Source organism: Eupeodes corollae, chromosome 1 (genome assembly GCF_945859685.1).
Source record: "Eupeodes corollae chromosome 1, idEupCoro1.1, whole genome shotgun sequence".
Classification (NCBI taxonomy): domain Eukaryota; kingdom Metazoa; phylum Arthropoda; class Insecta; order Diptera; family Syrphidae; genus Eupeodes; species Eupeodes corollae.
The window spans coordinates 81037677-81047440 of record NC_079147.1 but is presented as its reverse complement, the minus strand read 5'-3'; the positions used below and the strand labels follow the sequence as shown (position 1 = coordinate 81047440).

At 32.2% G+C, this 9764-nt stretch overlaps 1 protein-coding gene across 3 annotated transcripts in view; it reads right to left on the bottom strand.

Annotated features, from left to right (window-relative positions):
• Positions 1–2856: 2856 nt before the first annotated feature.
• Positions 2857–9764, bottom strand: part of LOC129940076 (proteoglycan Cow) — a 189365-nt gene continuing 182457 nt past the window's right edge. For all 3 annotated transcript variants that reach the window (XM_056048344.1, XM_056048418.1, XM_056048483.1), the window contains exon 11: positions 2857–9098. In XM_056048344.1, the coding sequence (XP_055904319.1) occupies positions 8992–9098 (107 nt within the window). In that variant the 3' untranslated portion in view covers positions 2857–8991. The remainder of the gene's footprint in view (positions 9099–9764) is intronic.

The window sequence follows — 9764 nt, the reverse complement described above, 5'->3', positions numbered from 1 at the left end:
GGGTTAAAAGAAAGAATGAAGTTCGAAAATTTTATGAACAGGTGAAACAAAATACACAGGTACATAAATGTAGAATCAAAGGCTGCAATAACGAAAGTGGAAACATCATAGTGGAACCGCAGTCAATGCTGAGGATATGGAAGGACCACTTTTGCAGATATTATTACGGCGACGACGAACTGAATTCCACTGTCAGGCAGGATGATCCATTCAACATAGACGACGAAATCCAACAATCCCGTCCTCCCGACTTAGACGAAGTAAAGATTGATATCTTAGCTGAAGACTAACAAAGCCGCTGAAGCGGATGGCTTGAATGCCGTGCTCTTTAAAGCAGCTGGACATAAGTAGGTTAGGAGCATGCACCAACTTATCTGTAAGATATGGTCGGAAGAAAACATGCCCAATGAATGGAACCTCAGTATTGTTTGCCCGATTATGTAAAAACGAGACCCTCTAAACTGCACTAACTATAGAGGAATCAGTCTACTTAACATCGCCTATAAATTCTTCTCTCCCGTATTATGTGAACGTCTAAAGCCCATCGTCAACAACCTGATAGGTCCTTATCAGTGTGGTCTAAAACCAACTGGGAAGTCCGCAGTTGATCACATATTCACATAACAGAAGATCCTGGAAAAAACCCAAGAACACCAAATCGACACCCACCATCTTTACATCGACTTCAAGGCCGCATATGACATCATCTACAGGGACGAGATGTATAGACCCATGTCTAGTTTTGGCATCCCTGCCAAACTCGTCCGTGCAGGATGACCATGGTGAATTCACGCTGCTCCATAAAGTTTGAAACAACTTAACAGAACCTTTAGATGTTAAAAAAGTTTTAGACAAGGTGATGTGCTGTTATGTGATATTTTTAACATCGTTCTTGAAAGAATAGTGCAGAGCTCACACGTCAACACTAGAGGCACTATCTTTCAAAAGTCTGTCCAATTACTGGCATATGCTGATGACATTGACATAATCGGAAGAATTCAGCTTGATGTCAATGTAAACGGTGATTTTTTAAGAGCTTGAGAACTTTAAAAAAAAAACGCATACAATTTGCAAAATCTCATCGATTCTTTATTTGAAACGTTAGATTGGTCCATGACATTTACTTTTTGAAGATAATTTCATTTAAATGAAAGTCCAATTTTGGGTAACTTTTTCGAGCATTTCGGCCGGAATAGCCCGAATTTCTTCGGAAATGTTGTCTTCCAAAGCTGGAATAGTTGCTGGCTTATTTGTGTAGACTTTAGACTTGACGTAGCCCCACAAAAAATAGTCTAAAGGCGTCAAATCGCATGATCTTGGTGGCCAACTTACCGGTCCATTCCTTGAGATGAATTGTTCTCCGAAGTTTTCCCTCAAAATGGCCATAGAATCGCGAGCTGTGTGGCATTTAGCGCCATCTTGTTGAAACCACATGTCAACCAAGTTCAGTTCTTCCATTTTTGGCAACAAAAAGTTTGTTAGCATTGAACGATAGCGATCGCCAATCACCGTAACGTTGCGTCCAACAGCATCTTTGAAAAAATACGGTCCAATGATTCCACCAGCGTACAAACCACACCAAACAGTGCATTTTTCGGGATGCATGGGCAGTTCTTGAACTGCTTCTGGTTGCTTTTCACTCCAAATGCGGCAATTTTGCTTATTTACGTAGCCATTCAACCAAAAATGAGCCTCATCGCTGAACAAAATTTGTCGATAAAAAAGCGGATTTTCTGCCAACTTTTCTAGGGCCCATTCACTGAAAATTTGCAAGCGTTGCTCGTTAGTAAGTCTATTCATGATGAAATGTCAAAGCATACTGAGTATCTTTCTCTTTGACACCATGTCTGAAATCCCGCGTGATCTGTCAAATACTAATGCATGAAAATCCTAACCTCAAAAAAATCTCCCTTTAAATGGGGCTGAGGCAGAGGCGGCAAAAATGGGTTTAACGGTTAATGAGTTCAAAACAAAGCACATGCTGTCATCAAGAAAGGACCTACAACCCCGATGTCTTGGTCAAAACGTCATCATCGACAGACGTTATTTTAAGGTAATCAAGGGCTTCGTCTACCTAGGCTCCGCTGTAAACGCAGAAAACAACACCAGCGCTGAGATCAAACTCATAATAGAATAGAGAAAGCAATTGATTGATAAAGTCCTCTCTCGAGGGACCACAGATGAAAGCACCTTGGGTCGCTTCGAGAGAAAAGTTCTTCGTGTGATCTAGAGCTAGATGGAGAAGTTTGTTGGGTGAGGCTCTAGCTCACACAAGACTGTAGCTCACCTTAAGTAAGTAAACTAAAAGTCATAATTTATTAGTCAATTTTTGGCGTTACCCTAATTTTTTTCTTGTTTAAGCTAAACTTAAAATCATTTTAAAAAAACAGGGTTAATAATTGAAACATAATATAACTGAAAATTTAAACAATATTTTGTTATTATAATTATATTCGTATTAAGTAAGTTGAATAATTAAACTACATTAAAAAAAAAGACAAACGTATAGATTAATCAAACGATTAATATACAATTGTAATGTAAATTAAAGAAAATTTAAAGTCATTCAGGCAAACGACATAAATTGTCATGACCTTTATTCAATTTCAGAAAATTGTAAAAAATAAATGTAAATAACTAAATACCTGTTGAATGAAATCTAATCTTATCTAAATCATCATCAACAAACATCCACATTGAACAATCTTACCTTAAGATGAAATGTCCTGCTAGCCTATCCTTTGTGATAAGGTGTGAGGTGAATAGTTGTAGTTTTTCTCACGATCATGTTTCAAGCTTCGGTTTAATCTTAGAATTTCACATCCTTGCGTCTTAATAAAATAAAACCAATTTAGCTTTATTGTATGACTTTTATTTATTTCAATAAATAAACATCATATTATAAACAACTTAATCAAAACACAATCATCATAATTCATCATAATTTTTGTTTTTAATTAGTTTTACTTCAAAATCTTTGATTACGAGTATCCATGTGTGTGGTATTTTTGTTCCTGTAAGTATGTATGTATTTTTGAATGTTTTGTATAAGTGTTAGTTTGTGTGTGTGTGTTTATGTATGTGTCAATTATAAATATAGGTACGAGTATAAATAATTAATAATATTAATAAATAGTTGTTGTTATGTTAAACATAAATCGATTCATATTAATTTATTTATTTCTTAAATAACTCATTTATCATTTTTGTTTACTATCTTGTTTAAATTTATATTCTGATTTTTTTGTTTTAAAACTAAGGACGAAATATTATTAAATTTAAAATTTTAAAATAAATGTATGCTTATAATGGAGGGATAGGATAATGTTGTTGTTTTTTTGTTTGCAATTGTTTTTCATTTTTAATTATATTTTTAATTTTTGTTGTAGTTTACTTTAACATAAATAACATCAAATTGCATTTGTTTTCTTTTGTTTTTACTTCACTTTTGTTTTTGTTAAATATATTTTTGTTTTATACACGTAAACTATATGTCTATAAATATTTTAGGTTTTTTTTTGTTATTCTTTTTTATAAAAATCATTTTTTTTTGTTGTTCGCATTTTACACAATTTTGTTTATTTTATTTTAAATATTTTCTTTTCTTGTTGTTGTTTAAGTTATCAAAGCTTAATTTTTGTTTCTTATTTTGTTTTTTAAAAGTGCTTAATTACATTTATGTATTTAATTTTGTTTTTTTTTCTTTTTTGTTTTAAATTTTAGTTTTGCATATTATTAATAAATTTTGTCTTAAGGTAGCGATATAGCTAATGCTATTAATTGATTTCATTATGATTTCTTTTATAATTTGTGTAAGCACGATTATTCTTCTTTTACTGCACTTAACTAATGTGTTGTTATGGTTTTTTTTTGTTTATTTAAACTACATGGTATTTTTGTTTAAATGTTTTCATTTTGATCAGTTTTAATTTCTTAATTTTTATATCTCTTTTTCTTGCATTGCACACACAATGATTTTTTAGTTTTATAAAACTAAAATTTAGTTGGGAATAAATAAATTATATTTTATTCATTTTTAAAATTTTTAAGTATGAGTTTTTTATTTTTGAGAATATCAACATTTTTCATATTATAAAAAATTGCTGGTGGGGATTAAAAACAATCATATTAAATGCATTTTTCCTATCGAAGAGGTAATCAACCACTAATAATGTCATAGTTCACAACTGTCAAAGTCATCTTTGCCTGACACTACGACAAATTATGTCGACCAATCAAACGACTTTAAACAGAAAGTTTACAAGCTGTTGCTGTTAAGTATAAAGTCCGGATAATAAGTCTCCAAGATTACACACTCTGTAATAAAAGTATTCCATAAGGAATAAACAAGCCCATGGAAATGTCAAATAGTAGTTACTTTAGAGAAAATGTTGGCGCTGTTAACGTTTTTCACATATTCCTACTTTGACAGCACTTCAGACGACTCAGCTGTTTGGACCCATTTAAGTTTAGAAGAACATATAATTTTACGTGAAGTAAATTTTATTAGCAATTAGCTTTGTATGACTTTAACTATTTTCAACGAATACAGGGTGTTTCACATGCATAGGAACAAAAACAAATACATGACGTTTAAGACTTACAATTATTTTATCATACACAAATAAACGCCATTATAGACAAAATTGGGTGGCGCAACTGTCCGTTTGAGAACTAGGGCCTTGTGACTGACAACTCTCAACCATTCCTGTGTCCCTACCTTCCCTGACAACAGGGGATGGTAGGGACCAACAGTTTTAAGCCGAATCTGAAAGGCAAATTTGAGAAAGCATTTTTCATGACAAGAATTACTCTTCGAAAATTTGTCAATTCCTCGAAAGAGGCAGTACCCGTGAAAAAAACTTAAGGTGGCATTGGCAGGGATTGAACCCAAGGCCTCTCGCATGACAGTCCGTCGCACTAACCATAATGCCACGGGTACTTTAAATAAACGCCATTCTAAGTTTTGAAAAGAACATCAATCATATGACGTCCATTTTATTTGTAGCATGAATAAAGTTGGTCCCACAAATTTGGGTGAGCGAATTCAAGCAATTTTTTGTCTATCAATGTTATGTCTTTTTTTGTTGCATCTTAAAGTTTGTCTAGTGTACGTGGTTTTGTCTCGTAAACACGTGACTTCAGATAACCCCAAAGCATAAAATCGTACACCGTGAAGTCAGGTGCTCTAGGAGGCCAATGCATATCTCTAAAACGTGAAATGAGGCGGCCGGGAAACATCTCGGGTACAAAATTCATTGTTGCCATCGCTACAACACGTAAGGAGGTGCTCCATTTTGCGCCATCTGACATTTGACGAGATGACAATTTGTTTCTTCTATGCTGGTTTTAAAAACTTATTAAGCATGTCAATGTAACGAATTGCCTGCCTCAAAATTACGGAAATTTGGTTATTAACAAAACCGTGGAGATGAAAATGCGCTTCATCACTCATAAATTGCAGCATATCCGATTTTTCTGATCGGGAACCGCACCGTGACTGCCAATGTTAATATTAATTCTGCATGTGAGCTGTACTTCCACACGCTGTACTTTTGTACACGAACACACGGTAAAGGACACTACACTGCTTCATGGTATTACCTAACGGATGCAATGAGACTTTTCTGACTTAGTTACACTCAGCCTACGTTAAGAAAAATCCATCTATTTGTTGTTCTATTCCCTTGAACCACCCTGTACTTCCATGAAGTTCCTACAAAAGCATCAATACTACAAAAAAGTGGAAGGATTGATACTGCGGGAAACATCATAATAAGATCTGGTTTTCACTTCAGCGTTTAGCAGTGATCGAGTTAACGTTGGAAAAATTTATAAAATCACTTTCTCTAATGGCAGTTCTTTACCATTTCTAAACTGAAACTGTTTTCAATAGCTAGACAGCAAAAAAATCACAAAGAGGAGCAATTAATTAGGAGTCCCTCAAGGATCCACATGCTGTGCTCTACTTTACAGAACGTAAATGACGTTTGATTTATTCACCTCACATGAACATATTTTTCACCACACATAAAAGAGAGGAAGATTTTTAGGTTTCAACCTCATGTAACATGTAAATGACTGGAGCTGCTATTAAATCACATCTTGATGATTTTTTTTGGCATTCTGTGGTAAAATACCAAGTGGGATTCCTCTTGTTTACGCTGGAGAAATGACATATACCAGGGGAGTATGGTCTATAAATTAACAAGTTTATGTTTCTTAGATCTTAGAGATTACCGTATTCTTAAAAATTTTACCAAAATTCCACACTTTTGCTGTCAGAAATCTGAGAACAGAAATTGTATGGTGCGATTTTTCAAACATTTTCAAGAAATCTAAGCTTATTTGATTGTTAGGTGAGAATGAAAAGTAAAGTATGTTTACATTTCATTTACCTGTTCTGTCAATCTGTCTTGGAAAATTCTCAAAAAATTGATTTAGAAACTGTCCAAATGGATTGATTGACGATAGCTCTAGAAAGGTAGGGAGGGAACAAGTGAATATCAACAAATTGACAATCAACTATTCATCATCTTATAGGGGCTTAACCCAAAGACGACCTTCACCTTGAAGTTTACAATTGAATAAAGTCGGTTCATGTTTGATACAGAAGAAAGACTTGTCAAAGGAGTTTCGAATGTCAGATCTTAGAATATTTTCAGATCAGTCGGTGCACTGCTTTCAATGAGCTGACAGTGCCAATCTGTGTATGCAGTTAACACATTTTGTCCCAAAAGTCTAACAATCTATTTCCAAAAACAAAGCTGATTTAATTTTGCATCCGCGAATCAGCAACTGTCAGATATCATAAACAACGATACATGACAGTTTCAGACGTCACTTTAAAATGATTGAAAATGACATCAATACTGTCAATAACAAAATGTGAGCAGATGTTTGACACTCGAACAGCCAGAGAGAATAATTAGCTCCAATTTGATTTGCATTCATTGAATTCGTTACTTTTTGTAATCGTTATTGGGAGTAGTCGAATGTTGTCAGATCAGCTATCTTCTTACAATATTGCCAGATGTTGTCCTAAAAATCTATTAGTTTCATTGTCAGATAAACTAAGGTAAACTGACTCGATATGACAATGAAAAAATAGTGTGGAATTGACTTTGACAACAACACTTGATAGTTTCAAAAGCTTTTTAAAACTGGCTACAGTCAATATTGTCAACTGAACTGGAAAACTTAATTTAATTATTCGAGTAAACCAGTTGACCAATTTGCTCGAAATAGTTTTGTAATGTTGCATTCGTTACTTTTCACGATCGTTGTTTTTCTACTGCGTTTAACAGCTTCATAGAAACGAAAGGATAGTGTAAATTAACGAGTTAACTGTTCGCCTGAGACTCTAACTTTGTTCTGCCTTCGAGCATAGAAAACTATCAAGCTTCTTTTGATATTGGTGTACTTTAACTACAAAGTTGGCATTCGTGCAATACTCGCAGAAGTTGAAAATCAACTGGAACATGATTGCAGTGTCTAGAGCTCGCTTAAAAAATTTGGGACACTATCTGTAGCAGACTTAAGAAATGTCCCTACTTACAAATCTGTTTAAGTATCATTTTGGAGCAGGAGCTATGACTTTCAACGAGTTTCGTTAAGTGTACGAGTTCGAGTCTGATGGATTTGATTGTAGTTAATACAAGAGAAGATGCAAAAGCTTTTGCTGTAAAATTGACTAAGGGTCATGCAAGAAAAACACTTATACACTCACACTTAATTCTTCCAATTATTTTTAAAAATAATTAAAAACATAACTAAAAACAAATATTTTATTGTAATAACACAATTATTAAAAATTACAATTAAATTTTAATAATTTTAAACTTATCACAATAATTTTTAATTTTCATTCATTTTGCTTTTTTTAAATTTTTTGTTTTCATCTATATATTGGGCGGAATATTAGCTTGCTTCATAAATAAAATAATAATATAAAACGCGCAATTTTAAAATTTGCTTTTGTATAATTAATGCATGAGTAAGTACATAATAATTTTAAATGTAGGTAAAAGAGTATAATAATAATATCAATTTCTTTCTTTTTTCTCCTACAATTCATTTCTTGTTCACTTACCAAAAAAATTTATTTTCTTAATTTTATGCATAAGAAAGACATAAGACATAAAAAGCCTTAATAAAAGTTATGCGCGCAATACACAAGATACAATTTTGTTTTTAATAAATTGTTTTTTTGAATTTTAAAAATAAGTCATTTCGATTTAAGTTTTTGCTAATGATGATTTTAGTGATTTTGTTAAAAAATATAATATTTCTATACAAATATCATGTTGCCTAATTCTCGTTGCAAAAAATGTTTTTTTTTTTTAAATTATATTTTGAATATAATGAGAAAAAAATGTTTTAATTATAACAATGATAATAATTGTTTTAAGATTTACACTAATTAATGATTTTTGTTTTAAATTTTCTTTTTAAATTTAAGTTTTGTTTTATATTTTTAAAATTAACATACGAGTAGAAGAAGATGTTTTTTTTTTAATTTTCAATGATTTCATCGCGCTGATTTGATTTTGGTGAAAGAAGAATATTTTCTCCTGATTTAAGCAATTTAATGTGAAATTATAAAAATTCATTTTACTTATTTTTTATTTCATTTTAAGTTTCTTATTTACTATTTTATCTAGTTTGCCAAAATCCGTTGCTTTCTTTTTGAAAAATGTTTTTTTCTGTTTTTTTTTTTTAGTAAAAATGTTGTGTTTACTTGGGATTTTGTATCTAATTTATTTTTGTTGTTTTTTAAAATGTTGATGTCATTTTTTTGGTTTTTGGGAAATGTCTGATTTATCTATTTTAATGTTTAATGGGAGCAACATGACATTTTGTTTTATTAAGTTTGTTTTATTATTTTGCTGATGTTGTTTCTTTTGGTTTTAGCATTTTTATACGAAAGATGTTGATTATGATGTCTTCGTAGAAATATTAATTATAATATAATAAAAAATATTTACGAGCTTAGAAAACTAACATTTGATCAGCACTACCTTCCGCACTATCATCATCATCAGTTTCTTCGTCTTCATCGTCTGATGTCAATGATGAGGCATTGTTAAGGACATTTTCTGAAATTTTCAAAAGTTTTAAGTTTTTAATAAAATGGTAATTGATATTACGTTCGTGAAATAAATAATGTTTATATTTTTAAGACTTTATAATTTATTTTCAATTATCAATAACAAATGTTTTGTTTTAGTTTTTAAGGCTTAGTTATTTTTTAAGTTTAAATTTTGCGTCTTAAATACTATTTTTTATAATAAGCGCACACTAAAATGGTTTTGTCCTTAATTGGCCAAACACACAGTGTGAGCATTCGGAAAAGAGGAAAGGTTTGTACATTGATCTTGAATTCCTGAACAATGGAATGACAGAAAAAGATAGAGCGCGGCAAAGCATTCCACATTCGCGTAGTACGGCTAAAAAATGAATCTCTGCATCACATAGTACAGCTGAAGTTGGGAACGAGGGTAAACTGGTAGGCATTTTTAGAAGCGTGGGTATTACGCTAAAATTGTTTTAGGGGAGGAACGCAGCTCGCTCTTTGACTAAACCATAGTCCGTTGGAGACTGGGGAACACCAGAATTTATATTATGGGTTTCAGACTTAAATCCGTTTAAAAAAACTTGTATCAAACGGTTCGGAAAAAAATTTCTTATACAACGAAGAAGAGATTCTTACTTACTTACTAACTTAAGCTGGCGCTACAGTCCGGGGTGGACCTGGGTCTCAA